This window comes from Chiloscyllium punctatum, chromosome 8, assembly GCF_047496795.1.
Source record: "Chiloscyllium punctatum isolate Juve2018m chromosome 8, sChiPun1.3, whole genome shotgun sequence".
Lineage (NCBI taxonomy): Eukaryota > Metazoa > Chordata > Chondrichthyes > Orectolobiformes > Hemiscylliidae > Chiloscyllium > Chiloscyllium punctatum.
In genome coordinates this window covers 106,990,214-107,008,213 of record NC_092746.1, presented here as the reverse complement: position 1 = coordinate 107,008,213, position 18,000 = coordinate 106,990,214, and the positions used below count along the sequence as shown (strand labels likewise).

Sequence of the window (18,000 nt, the reverse complement as noted above, 5' to 3'; positions counted from 1 at the left end):
GTAAGATTGCAAGAGTAAGATTAGGGCCTGTCAAGGACAGTAGTGGGAAGTTGTGCGTGGAGTCCGAAAACGTAGGGGAGATGCAAAATCAATATTTTTTTTGTCAGTATTCACACAGAAAAAGACAATGTTGTCAAGGAGAATACTGAGATATAGGCGACTAGACTAGATGGGATTGAGGTTCATAAGAAAGGAGGTGTTAGCAATTCTGGGAAGTATGAAAATAGAAAAGTCCACTGGGCCGGATTCTCTGGGAAATTAGGGAGGAGATTGCAAAGCCTTTGGCTTCGATCTTTGTCATCATTGTCCACAGGAATAGTGCCAGAAGACTGGAGGTTAGCAAATGTTGTCCCCTTGTACAAGAAGGAGAGTAGAGACAACCCTGGTAATTATAGTGAGCCTTATGCCGGTTATGGGTAAAGTGTTGGAAAGGATGAGAAGAGTGAATTTATAATCATTTGGAAGGGATAATTTGATTAGGAATACTCAATGTGGTTTTGTGAAGGGTAGGTTGTGCTTCACAAACCTTATTGAGGTCTTTGAGAAGGGGACCAAACAGGTGGATGAGGGTAAAGTAGTTGATATGCTTTATTTGGATTTCAGGAAAGCATTTGATAAGGTTCCCCATGAAAGGCTATTGCAGAAAATATGGAGGCGTAGGATTGAGGGTGATTTATCGGTTTGGATCAGAAATTGGCTAGCTGAAAGAAGACAAAGGGTGGTGGTTGATAGGAAATGTTCATCCTGGAGTTCAGTTACTAGTGGTGTACCGCAAAGATCTGTTTTGGCGCCATTGCTGTTTGTCATTTTTATAAATGACCTGGATGGGGACATAGAAGGATGGGTTAGTAAATTTGTGGATGACATTAAAGTCGGTGGAGTTGTGGGCAGTGCAGAAGGATGTTGCAGGTTACAGGGGGAAATAGATAAGCTGCAGAGCTGGGCTGAGAGGTGGAAAATGGAGTTTAATGTGGAAAAGTGTGAGATGCTTCACTTTGGAAGGAGCAACAGGAATGCAGAGTACTGGGCTAATGGTAAGATTCTTGGTAGTGTGGATGAGAGAGAGAGACCTTGGTGTCCATGTACATAGATCCCTGAAAGTTGTCACCCAGGTTGAAAGGGCTGTTAAGAAGGCATACAGTGTATTACCTTTTATTGGTAGAGGATTGAGTTTTGGAGTCATGAGGTCATGTTGTAGCTGTACAAAACTCTAGTGTGGCTGCACTTGGAGTATTGCATATAATTCTCGTTGCCACATTATAGGAAGGACATGGAAAGGGTGCAGAGGAGAGTTACCAGGATGTTGCCTGGTACGGAGCGAAGGTCTTATGAGGAAAGGCTGAGGGACTTGAAACTGTTTTCGCTAGAAGAAGATTAAGAGGTGACTTAACAGAGACATACAAGATGATCAAAGGATTAGATAGGGTGGAGATTGAGAGCCTTTTTCCTTGGATGGTGATGGCTAGCACGAGGTGACATAGCTTTAAATTGAGGGGTGATAAATATAAGACAGAGATGTCATAAGAGAATAGTAAGGGCATGGAATATCCTGCCTGCAACAGTAGTATACTCAGCAACATTAAGGGCATTTAAATGGTCATTGGATAAATACATATGGATGATAATGGAATACGTGGATTAGATGGGCTTCAGATCGGTTTCATATTTCTGTGCTGGGGGGCCTGTACTGTGCTGTAATGTTCTATGTTCATTATAGGAAAGATGTGGAAGCTTTAGAGAGGGTGCAGAGGAGATTTACCAGGATGCTGCCTGGACTGGAGGACGTGTCTTCGGAAGAAAGATTGAGGGAGCTAGGGCTTTTCTGATTGGAACAAAGAAGGATTAGAGGTGATTTGATAGAGGTGTACAAGTTGTTGAGAGGCATTGATAGAGTGGATAGCCAAAGACTTTTTCCCATGCTGTAAGTGTCTCTCACATAATTTTAAGGTAATTGGAGGAAGGTTTAGGGGAGATGTCAGAGGCAGATTCTTTACACAGAGAGTGGTGAGTGTGTGGAATGTATTGCTAGTAGTGATAGTAGAGTCAGATACATTAGGGACATTTAAGTAACTCTTGAAGAGGCACATGAAAGATAGTACAATGAAGGGTACATAGGCTAGGCTGATTTTAAAGTAGGATAAAAGGCCGACACAACATTGAGGGCTGAAGGGCCTGTACTGTGCTGTATTATTTATACAAAAAAAGCCCTCCTTCTATCAGATCCAAGAGTGCCAACAGATCTTCTTCCACCAATTTCAGTTAGATTCCTCAACATCCTCTCCTTTGATTGAGCCATCACATTATGTTTGGTTTATTGACTAATTTAGCTAAGTCATTAATACTGGAAGGAGAATACTGTAGAGAAGGAGAATGAGGTAAGAGACATTAGACTAGAAAGGATTGAGGTTAGTTACTAACAGGTGTTATCAATTCTAGAAGGAGTGAAAGTAGACAGGTCCCCTGGACTGGATGGGATTTATCCAACGATTCTCTGGGAAGCCAGGGAGGAGATAGCAGAGCCTTTGGCTTTGATATTTGAGTTGTCATTGTCTACAGGTTTAGTACCAGAGGACTGGAGGATTGAAAATGTGCCCTTGTTCAAGAAGGGCAGTAGAGGTGACTCAGATAATTATAGACCAGTGAGCCTTACTTCTGTTGTAGGAAAGGTTTTGGAAAGGATTCTAAGAGATAAGATTTATAATCATCTATCAAGCAACAATTTGATTTCAGATAGTCACCATGGTTTCATCAAGGGCAGGTTGTGTCTAACAAACCTCATTGTGTTTTTTGAGAAGGTGACCAAGCATGTAGATGAGGGTAGGGCAGTTGACGTGGTATACATGGACACCTTCAGTAAAGCCTTTGATAAGGTTCCACATGGTAGGATATTGGAGAAAATGCAGAGGCATGGAATTGAGGGCGATTTAGCAGTTTGCATTAGAAACTGGCTTTCTGAAAGAAGGCAGTGAGTGGTGGTTGATAGAAAATATTCAGCCTGGAGTCCAGTTACTAGTGGTGTGCCACAAGGATCTGTTTTGGGACCACTGCTGTTTGTCATTTTTATAAATGACTTAGGTACAGGCATAGGTGGATGGATTAGTAAATTTGCAGAAAGCACTAAAGTTGGTGGAGTAGTGGACAGTTTGGAAGAATATTACAGATTGCAGGGGGGGCTTGGATAAACTGCAGAATTGGGCTGAGAGGTGGCAAATGGAGTTCAATGCAGCTAAATGTGAGGTAATGCACTTTGGGAAGAATAACAGGAAGGCAGAGTACTGGGTCAATGGAAAGATTCTTGGTAGTGTGGATGTGCAGAGGGATCTTGGAATCCATGTACATAGATCCCTGAAAGTTGCCACCCAGGTGGATAGTGCTGTTACGAAGGCATACAGTGTGTTAGGTTTCATTCATAGTGGGATTGAGTCCCAGAGCCGTAATATGCTGCAACTGTACAAAACGCTGGTGCAGCCACACTTGGAATATTGTGGACAGTTCTGGTCTCCATATTTTGGGAAGAATGTGGAAGCATTGGAAAAGGTACAGAGGAGATTTACCAGGATGTTGCCTCGTCTGGAGGGAAGGACTTATGAGGAAAGGCTGAGAGACTTGGGTCTGTTCTCATTGGAAAGAAGAAGGCTAAGAGGGGATTTGATAAAGACATACAAGATGATCAGAGGATTAGATAGTGAAAGCCTTTTTCCTCGGATGATGATGTCAGCTTGTACGAGGGGGCATAACTACAAATTGAGGGGTGATAGATTTTAAGACAGATGTCAGAGGCAGGTTCTTTACACAGAGAGTGGTAAGGGCGTGGAATGCCCTACCTGCCAATGTAGTTAACTCAGCCACATTAGGGAGATATAAACAATCCTTAGATAAGCACATGGATGATTTTGGGATAGTGTAGGGGGATGAGCTGAGAATAGCTGAGAACCACCTGATGAAAGAGCAGCGCTCTGAAAGCTAGTTCTTCCAAATAAATTTGTTGGACTATAACCTGGTGTTGTGACTTTTAACCATGTGGAGTGGAACTCTTCATCAGAACATGCTTTACCTTTTAACCTATAAATTTCATTTCCAGTTTTGCTGTTACTAATTCTGTAGAATATGTGGCCCTATTTTCCCAATGCTTTTTTTCTCAAACTTTACTGAAGCAATATATAATAGTAGCCAATGAAACTAACCTGAATATACTTAAAAGGAATAATTGGAACTTTGACACAGTGACTTCTCGGTTTCCAGACCCTGATGAAAAATGAAACATTTATGTGATGATTCCTTCATGCTTGAGAACTGAGTTTATGTTGATTTAACAGATTTACACTTTAATCTTAGAATTCAAGCTCAATGGCGAGGATATATTGTACGTAAATGGTACAAGGAGCTGAGACGTACTGTGCCTCCAAAGGACAAGAAACTGCGAAGGAGGTTCTATGAAGACAAGGTATGGTGATCACTTGTGGTTTTCTCCAAAAGTGCTCTTGTAAATAAGCTGTGAATTGTGCCTGTCGAAGAGAACAGGTTCAGGAATTACCAGCTGCCACATGAGAGTTTTGAATTCAAAGCTAAGTCAAGGTTGACCGGGTAGAAGCTTAATGGCTGTTAAGATATTTGGGAAGCCTTCACTTACTTCACTGGTAAAAAGTAGCTATGATTACACAATAATCCCACTGGTTGAGAAGCTTCCAGGGAAAGTGGAATTACTGAACTGTTTTTGTGTTTTATTATTCCACATGTGGATGTCACTAAGCACAATACTAGCTCTAAAGAACCACTAACTGATTTCTCTCCACAGATGCTGAGCTTTTCTGGCAATTTGTGGTTTTGATATGGATGTCACTGACTGGGCTAGCATGTGTTGCTTATCACTTATTGCCCATGAACTGAGTAGATTGCGCTAGACCATGTTACAAAATCACACAACACCAGGTTATAGTCCAACAGGTTTAATTGGAACAACTAGTTTTCGGAGCACTGCTCCTTCATCAGGTAGTTGTGGACTAAAGAGCGGCGCTCCAAAAGCTAGTGCTTCCAATTAAACCTGTTGGACTATAACCTGGTGTTGTGTAACTTTGTCCACCCCAGTCCAACACCGGCATCTCCAAATCATAGCTCTAGACCATGTTAGCGGGCAGTTAAGAGTCAACTACATTGATATGGGTCTGGAGTAACATATAGGCCAGACCAGATAAGGATAGCAGATTTCCTATACGAAAGCACATTAGTGAACCAGGTGGGTGTTTACAACAGTCAGTTACAATGTTATGATCACTTTTACCGCTACCAAGTATTTAACCTTCTGGTTGTTCAAGGATGTGGGTTTAGAAAATGCTATTGAAGGGACATTTGAGATACTGCAGTGCAGTTTGTAATGGGGACATATGCCAGCACTTTGCAGTGGTGAAGGAAGTGAAGGTTAAGGTGATGGATGTGGTGCCAATTATTATGGACTAGGCCAGACCCCTGTTAATAAGGTAGCCCAGACCCTAACTTTTCTAGTTGTCTTAAGCAGGTGTAGAGTGGATATTCCAGGAGCATTTTAGCTGGCCCAACCACTCTGTTTTAAATGAAACAGAATTTACTTACAGACTACCAATTGAAATGTAAGCAAAAGAAAACAGAATTTAACTATTTGAAAACCCGACCAACAACTTAACAGCAAGAGCTATTCCGATTTCCTGCAACATCCCAAAAACATACCCCCTTGGCAAAATGGTAACTTCAAACACAGATTCTTACAGGACAGATGTCAGAGAGAGAGAGCATCAGCATGGAACTGTTTCTTTGGGTCTCCAGCTAAAACTAAACCAGACTAGAAAAATTCCTGAATTGGGAGTCTGGCCATTCCCCCTTCATTGTTCAAGTGCTTTTTAAAAAAAAGCCTAAAAGCCCTTTTCCCTGATTGTTGCCTTAGGTCATATTTGTTAGCCATAATTAAAGTGGCCAGTTCAGACATTTTGGCACCTCTGCCTTTATGACCCTTGTCGAGAAAAAACAAAGGCAAAATAACCTTGTTAAAGGAGCAGCATCGTCATACCTCCACTCCCCCCCGCCCCCCCCCCTTAAAAATCCATCAATATCCAAAGATGGCTTAATTTAGAACTCCTTAATCTTACACTGTTAGTACATTACAACACATATGCATTACATCAACTATAACTCACTACTACATTCTGTCTCAGTCTGTTTTACTCCTGCCGCTGCATACCTCTGTTTCTCAACCAAGTCTCGACAGTGCATCAGCAATCACATTTTCTCAACCTGCCACATGCACAATTTTCAAATTGAACGGCTATAACAACAAGATCTATCTAAATAGTCTGGAATTTTTATCCTTAAATTTTTCCAAAAACTTCAATGGGTTATGATCAGCGTATATGATTGTCACAGATACATTACTGGTAAGATAAGTGTTGAAAAGGTGTAACACCAACACCAAACTCAAAGTTTCCTTCTCAAATGTTAAATATTTCTGCTATGAATGTTCAATTTCCTGGAGAAATACCTAACAGGTCTTTCTATCTTTTCATCATCTTCCTGTAAGAGTACAGCACCAACACCCACATCACTTGCACCAATAGCCACCTCGAATGGCTTTGTGTAATTAGGTGTGGCTAATACTGGGACAGTGGTTACCACAATTTTCAAGCTCTCAAATGCCTTCTGACCGTCCACTGTCTACTGTCCACTTCTAGTCATTCTTTAGTAATTTATGAGTGGAGCAGCCACATTGCTGAAATTTGGTACGAATTTCCAATAAAAATATTACTCAATCCCAGAAATCGTAGTACTGCTCTTTTTGTCGATGGTATGGGAAACTCCCCCATTACCTTTGTTTTTGCATCCTGTCCATGTACAATAACATGACCCAGCAACCTGACTTGGGCTTTGGCAAATTCACTTGGAGCAAGGTTTATCATCTGCTTCCAAAGTCAATCAAACAAGTCTGATAAATGTTGTAAATGTTCCTTCCATGTACAACTAAAAAGAAATCACTGGACCATCAATCTTTATCACACAATTGGGTAATCTGGAAATGACCTTACTGGTTAGTTTTTGAAATGTGGCTGGTGCATTTTTCATACCAAATGGCACAACTTTAAACTGCTACAGCCCATTCAGTGTCAAGAAAGCTGAAATTGTCTTCACTCTTTCAGACAAAGGTAGCTGCCAGTATCCTCTGAGCAAGAAATATAAGTTGTTTGACCCATCTTTTCAACACAATCTTCTTTTAGCTTTGCGATAGTCCACACATAACCATTGGGTACTATCTAGTTACTGTGGGTGTGCTTCGGTCACTGTAACTTACTTCGATTATGTCATCTTGGAGCACACGTTCAATTTCCTTTCGAACCTGTGGCAACTTTACAGGGTTAAGCCTATAAGGATGTCGCTTAATTGGAACAACATTTCCTATATCTGGATCATGCATCATTAGGTTAGTACTTCCCATAGTTAAAGTAGCCAGTTCAGACATTTTGACACTTTTACCTTTATGACCCTTATCAAAAAAAAGGGAAAAATAACCTTGTTAAAGGGGCAGCATTGTAACCCAATCAACTGGACTGTTTTGTCCTGGGCAGTGTTGAGCTTCTTCAGTGTTGTTGGAACTGCATTCATGCAAACAAGTGGGGAGTATTCCACCACACTCCTGACTTGTACCTGACAAACTCTGGGGAGTCAGAAGGTGAGTTATTTGGCACAGATATCTTAGTTTCTCAACAGGGTTTGTAGAACAACAACATTTATATGGCCAATTCAATTAATATGGAATGGTAATTCATTCTTCATATGTAAAACTGAGTCATTCAAAGTATTGGTAAAGACCCTAAGACCATAAGATGTAGGAGCAGACGTAGACTATTCAGTCTGTTCTGCCATTCAATAAGATAATGGCTATTATAATCCTCAACTCCACTTGCCTGTTTTTTCCCATTAACCCTCAATTCAGTTACTGATTAAAAATCTGTCTATCGCAGCCTTGCATATATTGAACAGTCCAGTCTCGACAACTATCTGTAGTAAAGAATTTCACAGATTCATTATCCTCTGAGATAAGCATTTCTTCCTATCTCTGCCTTAAAGGGGTGACCCTTTATTTATTGATTATGCCGCTGATTCTGGACTCTCCCACAGAGGGATGCAATCTTTCAGCACCTATCCTGTCAACTCTCCAAAGAATCTTACATGTTTCAATAAACCTGTCATTCTTCTAAACTCCAGTAATTACATGCCAGTCTACTTAACCTCTCCTCGTAAGATGATCCATACCCAGGATCATCTTTATTAGACTGACTCCAATGCCTGTTATGTCTACCTTTAAATAAAGGATCAAAATTGTTAACAATATTCCAACTGTAAAATGACTAACGTTTGTATAGTTTGAGCAAGATCTCCTTATTTTTATACTACACTCCCTTTGAAATAAAGCCAATAGTCCATTTCCCTTCCCCATTACCTGTTTATTGTTGCTAGCTTGATTTATGCATGACGACCTCCAAATTCTGTAGCTTTCTGCAGTCTTTCTCCATTTAAATCCCATTGGCTCATCTATTCTTCCCGCCCAAGTGCAGAATCTTGCATTTTTCCACTTTAATTCCATCCGCCAAGGTTTTGCCCATTCGCCTAAACTGTCTATGTCCCTCTGCAGACTCTGTGTTACCCTTGCCTTGCCACCAATTGTTATGTCATCCACCTACTTGGCTATTTTACATTCACTTTCCTCATTCAAGTCTAGAATAAATATTGAAAATGTTTGTAGCCCAACATTGATCACTGTGGCATTCCATTACCTACAGATTCCCATTCTGAAAATGCCCCTTTATCCAAACTTTTTGTCATCTATTCATGAGCTAATCTTCTGTCCATACTAAGATAATAACCCCACGGTTTCTTAACTTATTAATTAGCTTAACATTCAGTGCCTTATCAAACTCCTTTTAGAAATTTAAATATATTACTTCTACTTGTTCCCCATTGTTGATCCTGCTTCTCATGCCATTGTTAGGCATGATTTCCCATTTGTGAAACCATGCTGACTCTGCATGATCATATTATGCATTTCTAAACATTCTGCTATTAAATCCTTTATAAAAGATTCTGTTCCCCAATAATGGATGTTAAGCTAACTGGCTTATAGTTTCTTTGTGTCTCCTTCTCTTTATAGTGATAGTTTTCAAATCCTCTGGGACTTCTTCAGAATCTAAGGATTATTGAGGGATTTCTTCCACTACCTCTCTACCTACATCTGTAATATCCTCGGATGTATTCCATCAGATCCAGGGGACGTATAGGTCTTTGGCCCCTTTGGATGCCCTACAACTTTTTCTCCAGAGATTTTTTTTTTGCCTTTCCCCTATTTGCCCCTTGAATATTTAGTAATTTTAGAATGCTATTAGTATCTTCTACTAGAAGACTAATGCAAAGTAATTATTTAAGTCCTCCACGATTTCCTGGTTTCTATTTATTTTCCCAGCCTCATTCTCAAAGGGGCCTATGTTCAATTTGGCTTCTCGCTTCTTTTTTATATACTTAAAGACGTTATAGAGTCAGAGTCCTACAACACAGAGACAGGCCCTTCAGCCCAAACTGGTCCATGCCAACCAACATGTCCATTCACACTCCCCCCATTTCCCTGCACTTGGCCCATATCCTTCTAATCCCTTCCTATCCATGTATTTGTCCAAATGCCTTTTAAATATTGTTAATGTACCCACTTCAACAACTTCTGCTGGCAGCTCATTCCATCTGCGTACCACCCTCTGTGTAAAACCGTTGCCCCCATTCCCCAGGTTCCCTTTTATTCTTTCCCCTCTATTCATAAACTAATGCCCTCTAGTCCTCGATTCCCCACCACTTGGAAGAAGACTGAGTGCATTCACCCTATTCTTGCCTCTCAATCTTATACACTTCTATAAGAGCCCCCTCAGTTTCCTGTGCTCTAAAGAAAAAAAGTCCTAGCTTGACCAACCTCTTCCAAATACTCAGAACATTCAGTCCATGCAATTGTACTTGGAATTTTTTTTCTGCTCTCTTGCCAGTTTAATAACATGTTACTTGTAACAAGGTGACCAAAACTGAACACAATATTCCAAGTACAGCCTCATCAATATCCTGTATAATTGCAACATAACTTCTCAACGTCTATACCCAGTGCCCTGGCTGATAGAGGCCAGTCTGCCAAAAGCCTCCTTCACTGCCCTGTCTACCTCTGACTTCACTTTCAGAGAACTGTGCACCTGAACTCCAAGGTCCCTCTGTTCCACTACACTCCTTAAGATTATTATGTTTGTCCTGTTATTACTTCAAGTTTACCCTCAGAGTTTAATTTCTCCCACTTAATTCTTTTTTGGTCATAGAATCTAGAACATAAAAAAGTACAGGCCCTTAGACCCACGATGTTGTTCCGAGATTCCATCCTAATGCAAAATATAGTAACTTAACCTACGCACCTGTCAACTCTCTGCTATCCACACGCATGCCCAGAAGTCTTTTAAATGTCTCCAATGACTTGGCTTCTACCATCTCAGCTGATAACATATTCCATGCATTCACAACTCTCTGCGTAAAGAACCTACCTCCTGATGTCTCCTTCATACCATCCTCCTAAAATCTTCAAACTATGACTTCTTGTACCAGTCAATCCTGCCCTGGGGAAATGTCTCTGACTATTGACTCTATCTATTCCTCTCATTATTTTGTACACCTCGATCCGGTCTCCTCTCTTCCTCCTCCTCTCCAAAGAGAAAAGTCTGAGCTCATTCAACCTTTCTTCATAAGGCAATCCCTTTAGTCCAGGCAGCATCCTAGTAAACATTCTTTGCACCCTCTCCAAACCCTCTATATCTTTCCTATATCTTTTGTTGGTTTTTAAAACTTGCCTAATCATCTTGTGTACCATGAATCTTTGCCAAATTGTATGATTTTTCCTTCAATTTGAAATTATCCATAATGTCCTTGGTTAATCATTATTGGTTTATCTACTTCTGAGCACCAAGTTCATTACTGAATCATATCTTTGCTTAGACATTGATTTTTCCTGCTCCTCGGATGCTGCCTGACCTGCTGTGCTTTTCCAGCACCACTCTAATTTTGACACTAAACTCCAGCATCTGCAGTACCCACTGTCACCTCTTTACTTAGAGTCATGACCTGTTTTCTTAAATGTCTGCCATTTTTCCTCACCTGTCCTTTTGCTTTTTAAGTTCTATCCCCGTCCACATCATCCAATGCAGCCCTCATCTCTTTGTAATTACCAGTATTTAAGTTTCACACAGTTGCTTCTGACTCAGGTTTCTCATTCTCAAACTGAATGCTAAGACTTTATGGCCTCTTACACTGCAATCATTTATTAAACCTGCTTTATTGCATATTATCAGATCCAAATTAACCTGATCTCTGTTTGGATGTACAATATATTGATTTAGGAAACTGTCCTGAATACACTCCTTGAGTTCCTTCTTATTTGTTAGCTCAATCTTCCCAGTCCATGTGAAGAATAGAGTCAGTCATGATTGATGTACTACTGTTTACATGCCCTAATTTCCTCAGAGTTATTGTCCATCCTGCAGAATAGCTACTGTTACAGGGGCTGAAGACTACACCCATCAGAGTTTCCTTCCCCTTATTATTTACAATAACAAGATTCAGGAAAGCTTCCAGTGGATTAGAATTAGCTTCTTCAAAATGAGAGAGAGACAAAATAAAGGTAAAGATAGATGAGATAGCTTAGCATCAATTAGTGGAAAATTTTTAGGGCTGTTTATGAAGGATTTGATGGCAGTGCATTTATAAATGCATAACGTAATCAAGGAGAGTCAGCATGGCTTCATAAAGGGGACATCATGCCAACAAAAGTTGTTTGAGCAGAATAGATAAAGGGGAAACCAGTAGATATTATACATTTAGATTACCAAAATGTGTTCAATAAGGTACTGCAGGTAAGGCATGAGGGTCATAGATAAGGTGAATAGTAAGGTCGTAGGGAGTGTTGCTGAACAGAGGGACCTTGGAGTGCAGGTTCATAGCTCCTTAAAAGTAGAGTCACAGGTAGATAGGATAGTGAAGAAGGTGTTTGGTATGCTTTCCTTTATTGGTCAGAGTATTGAGTACAGGAGTTAGGAGGTCATGTTGCAGCTGTACAGGACATTGGTTAGGCCACTGTTGAACACTGCATGCAATTGTGGTCTCCTTCCTATCGGAAAGATGTTGTGAAACTTGAAAGGGTTCAGAAAAGATTTACAAGAATTTTTGCCAGGGTTGGAGGATCTGAGCTAGAGGGAGAGGCTGAACAGGCTGGGGCTGTTTTCCCTGGAGTACCGGAGACTGAGGGGTGACCTTATTGAGGTTTATACAGTCATGAGGAGCATGGATAGGATAAATAGACAAGGTCTTTCCCTGGCATGGGGAGTCCAGAACTAGAGGACATAGGTTTAGGGTGAGAGGGGAAAAATATAATAGAGACCTAAGGGGCAACTTTTTCACTCAGAGGGTGGTGCGTGTGTGGAATGGGCTGCCAGAGGAAGTGGTGGAGGCTAGTACGATTGCAACATTTAAAAGGCATCCGTGTGGGTATATGAATAGGAAGGGTTTAGACAGATATGGGCTGGGTGCTAGCAGGTGGGTCTAGATGGGATTGGGATGTCTGGTTGGCAAGGATGTGTTGGACTGAAGGGTCTGTTTCTGTGCTGTACATCTCTATGACTCTCTGACTCTTAGGTCTTACTATCAGAGGTTGGAGAATCCAAAACCAGAGGGCATAGGTTTAAGATGAGAGGGGAAAGATTTTAAAAGGACCTGAAGGGCAACATTTTCACTCAGAACGTAGTGTGTATGGAATAAGCTGCCAAAGGAGGTGGTGGAGGCTGGTACAATTACAACATTTAAAAGGCATCTGGATCAGGAGACGAATAGGAAGGATTTAGAGGGATATGAGCCAAATACTGGAAAATGGGACTAGCTTAATGTAGAATATCTGGTCAGTATAGAGGACACGGACCAAAGGGTCTGTTTCCTTAGATATGACTCTATCTAAGGAAAGACATGCACGCATTGGACGCAGTCCAGAGAGAGTTTACTGGTTTGATTCTGGGCGTAGAGAGATTTTCTCATGAGTAGGTTGGGCCTGTACTCATCAGGATTTATAGGGCGGCGCGGTGGCTTAGTGGTTGGCACTGCTGCCTCATTGCGCCAGGGACCCAGGTTTGATTCCAGCCTCGGGTGACTGTCTGTGTGGAGTCTGCACATTCTCCCTGTGTCTGTGTGGGTTTCCTCTGAGTGCTCCCGTTTCCTCCCACAATCCCAAGATGTGTAGGTCAGGTGAATTAGCCATTCTAAATTGCCCATAGTATTAGGTGCTTTAGGGTAGAGGAATGGGTTTGGGTGGGTTACTCTTCAGGGGGTCGGTGTGGACTTGTTGGGCCAAAGGGCCTGTTTCCACACTGTAGGGAATCTAATTTTATAGGAGTGAGAGGTGACCTTAGTGAAACATATAGGCTTCCTAGATGGTTGGACAGAGTAGATTCTGAGAGAGTCTTCCTCTTGTGGGAGAGTCTAGCACCAGAGGGCCTAATCTCAGAATAAGTTTTGCCCATTTAAGACAGAGATGAGGAGGAATCCTTTTCTAGCAGAAGGTAGTTAATCTTTATTTCAGCAGGTTGTCGAGGCTGGATCATTAAGTATAGTCCCAGCTGGGGAAGAAGGGTTATGGGAATAACACAAGAAAGTGGAGTTGAGGATTATCAGACCAACTGTGAACTACTGAATGGTGAGCAACTCGATGGATCAAATGGCAGACTATTGCTCCTTCATTTTATGGTTTTATAATAAACCAATGTCTCCAACATCCAGTTGCCCAACAAAGGTGCAGGTTGATTCTTTAGACCAATGCATCTGATTTGATTAGAAAAGATCAAATAGAACATAGAACATAGAACATAGAACAATACAGCACAGAACAGGCCCTTCGGCCCACGATGTTGTGCCGAACTTCTATCCTAGATTAAGCACCCATCCATGTACCTATCCAAATGCCGCTTAAAGGTCGCCAATGAATCTGACTCTACCACTCCCTCGGGCAGCGCATTCCATGCCCCCACCACTCTCTGGGTAAAGAACCCACCCCTGACATCTCCCCTATACCTTCCACCCTTCACCTTAAATTTATGTCCCCTTGTAACACTCTGTTGTACCCGGGGAAAAAGTTTCTGACTGTCTACTCTATCTATTCCTCTGATCATCTTATAAACCTCTATCAAGTCACCCCTCATCCTTCGCCGTTCCAACGAGAAAAGGCCTAGAACTCTCAACCTATCCTCGTACGACCTACTCTCCATTCCAGGCAACATCCTGGTAAATCTTCTCTGCACCCTCTCCAAAGCTTCCACATCTTTCCTAAAGTGAGGCGACCAGAACTGCACACAGTACTCCAAATGTGGCCTAACCAAAGTCCTGTACAGCTGCAACATCACCTCACGACTCTTGAATTCAATCCCTCTGCTAATGAACGATAATACTCCATAGGCCTTCTTACAAACTCTATCCACCTGAGTGGCAACCTTCAAAGATCTATGTACATAGACCCCAAGATCCCTCTGTTCCTCCACCTGACCAAGAACCCTACCATTAACCCTGTATTCCGCATTCTTATTTGTTCTTCCAAAATGGACAACCTCACACTTGGCAGGGTTGAACTCCATCTGCCACTCCTCAGCCCAGCTCTGCATCATATCTAAGTCCCTCTGCAGCCGACAACAGCCCTCCTCACTGTCCACAACTCCACCTATCTTTGTATCATCTGCAAATTTACTGACCCACCCTTCGACTCCCTCCTCTAAGTCATTAATAAAAATTACAAACAGCAGAGGACCCAGAACTGATCCCTGCGGAACTCCACTTGTAACTGGACTCCATGCTGAATATTTACCATCTACCACCACTCTCTGACTTCGACCGGTTAGCCAGTTTTCTATCCAATTGGCCAAATTTCCCTCTATCTCATGCCTCCTGACTTTCCGCATGTTATTGGTGATCGTGGCAGAAAGCAGATCATGCTGGCATTTAAACACAGGTTAACCTGAATAGGTTAACTGTGGACAACTTTACAAGTTCTGATGGTGATACAGTAGTTCCCATTAATCCATTTCAGTTTCTTAATAATTTAGATCAAAGCAGCTCTAAAGGTCACCGAAACTGTGTTATACCAATACCATGTAGAAGAATGTTTAGACAAGGGAGACACACTCCTTGGAATGTGGTGTGTTTCATGGCACAGTTCTTTCATCTTTATCTATAAATGTTCTTACAAATGTCATGTAATTGAAGTATGACCATTTATTGCAGCAATTAAATCTATTCAAATGCATCATATTATCAGCAACTTTGCTGGTTGTATAGATGTTTTTTTTAAAAGGTGGTAAGTGGAGTCATTTGTGAAACAATTTGCTCAACTTCATTTATTTCCCACAAAAGGGAAGCAACCTTGTTTCATGATTTGAACAATTTTAATTTAAATCTCACCAAACAATATAATGGTCGTGAGGTTTGCTTAGTCGGGCAGCTTCCTTTATCACACACAGACGGCAAACAATCTGTTACTAACTTGAAGGAGTTTTGAAACAGTGCGACCGGGAAGATATTAAACCAGTCAAGTCTTATCTTCATTGATATGCTGTAAATTCCTTGCTTTCAGTTTAATTTTGAGGCTGACCATAAGTCAACACATTAGTAACCAATTTGCTGGCATTTAACTGAAAATTTCTTAAGATTGGCAAAGTCCACTGGCTTGCATTTATTTGGATTTTAACTCCACAGGCATTGTACAGTCACCGTACTACTGCTTGAATTGACTGTGGTTTCCCCCTTGTCCCATTTGAAATGACATTTGGCATTGTATTTCTTTCTGTTTTGACACAATGGAGAGATTTTATAATTCAAAGTACTGCCTGAAAACCAAATAGATTTAAAAAAAACAATATGAATGTCAGAAATCTGAAATAAAAACAAAGCTTTAGAAATTATCAGATAAGGGTTAGTATCTAAAAGTCAAGCTATTTTTTCTCTTGTGCAACATCCTGGGATTTCACTGGCATTGCGGCAACATCCTGAGTCCTTCACTGTTAACAAAACCCTCACCACACACTGTAAGTCATCAACAAACCAATGGCTGCTTACTACATCCCCATAACCCTCATAATTGCTGCTAAACTCTGCAATACAATCACGAAGGGCAACCTGTGCAGCAATTCCATATTCAGAGTTTGCTGTTGTTTCATTGCAGGCTGAAAGGTTGGACACCTGGCAGTTACAATCAGTGGTGAAAAGGGAAACCTGGGCCTATGAATGTTTGTGTCAGTGGGAAAGGAGATAAATCTCTTACATTTGAATCAATTATCTTTATACATATGGGCAGCAAACATTGCACTGCTCTGTAAATAAGATGTAGACTTAACAATCACAACGTCCCAACCTGTACTTCCAAAACTTGCACTTCCCAAGCACTGATGATGCCTCAAGGTTGCAAGGTTATCACAGGTGTCCTTATTACAGAAGACAAAGTTCTATTTTGACAAGGATGAAGAAGGTAGCCAGACAAGTTGGTTAAGTTGTTTTAAAGACAGGAGACAATATTATAAATAAAAGCACAGGAGAGGATTTTAAATTCCACCCACTTTCATTACCTTCTCCTGAGCAATTAAGAACAGATAATAAATGCTACCGTAACCAGCAGTGCCATCATCCCATTAGTAAATAATAAAACAAGTTGAACTACAGTATACAAATGCAAAAAAAAAACCTTTTGCACTGGCAAGACATACTAAATGTTTGTAAATGACTGATTAGTGCCCAATTTGCTACAAGATTTTGGGTGTTCAAATTTGGGTACCGTGGTGTAAGAACATTATCAAAGCCTTTAAGAGTGTATAGAAGAGGTGTACATGAGAATTAATAGGATATATGGTGTAGGACTCCAGAACACTTCCAGGCTATTTGTTGAACATTTTGCTTAAGCCTTAGAATGCTTCAACCTTACAAAAAATCTGAAAACAAGTGAGATCTGTCAAAAACCTTTGGAAGTTTTATTTTGCAATGTTTGTAATGCTTACTCAATAACGTGTTTCTCACAGAGCAGCATACATCAAAGTAAGAATTGGCTGGATGGATAATTCAGCCTGCTGTGCCAATAATTGACTTGGATGAGGAACTGGAAGGGTGGGTTAGTAAGTTTGCCAATGACACAAAGGTTGGTGGAGTTGTGGATAGTGTGGACAGCTGTTGTAGGTTGCAACCAGACATTGACAGGATGCAAAACTGGGCTGCAGATGGAGTTCAACCTGGAAAAGTATGAAGTCATTCACTTTGGAAGGTTGAATATGAATGCAGAATACAGGGCTAAAGGCAGGTTCCTTGGAGGTGTGGAAGAACAGAGGAACAGGTGTAGGGTCCATGTTCATCGATCCCTCAAAGTTGCCATCCAAGTTGCCAAGAAGATATATGGTGTGTTGGCTTTCATTAGCCAGGGATCGTGATTAAGAGTCACGAGGTTATGCTTCAGCTCTGTAGAGTCCTGATTAGACCACACTTAGAATATTGCATTCAGTTCTATTCGCCTCATTATAGGAAAGATGTGGAAGCTTTAGAGGGGGTGCAGAGGAGATTTACCAGGATACTGCTTGGACTGGAGGGTGTGCCTTATGAAGAAGGGTTGAGGGAGCTAAGGCTTTACTTATTGGAGCGAAGAAGGATAAGAGATGACTAAATAGAGGTGTACAAGGTGTTGAGAGGCATGGATAGCCAAAGACATTTTCCCAGGGCAGAAATGTCATAGAGTCATAGAGAGATACACAGCACTGAAACAGACCCTTCAGTCCAACTCATCCATGTTGACCAGATATCCGAAACCAATCTAGTCCCATTTGCTAGCATTTGGTCCAAATCCCTCTGAACCCTTCTTATTCATATACACATCCAGATGCCTTTTAAATGTTAATTGTATCAGCCTCC

General features: G+C 41.1%; 1 protein-coding gene across 3 annotated transcripts in view; it reads left to right on the top strand.

Annotated features, from left to right (window-relative positions):
- rnf32 (ring finger protein 32) overlaps positions 1 to 18,000 on the top strand; it is a 59,288-nt gene that overhangs the window by 26,483 nt on the left and 14,805 nt on the right. For all 3 annotated transcript variants that reach the window (XM_072574974.1, XM_072574973.1, XM_072574975.1), the window contains one exon: positions 4,336 to 4,444. In XM_072574974.1, coding sequence (XP_072431075.1) covers positions 4,336 to 4,444 — 109 coding nt within the window. The remainder of the gene's footprint in view (positions 1 to 4,335; positions 4,445 to 18,000) is intronic.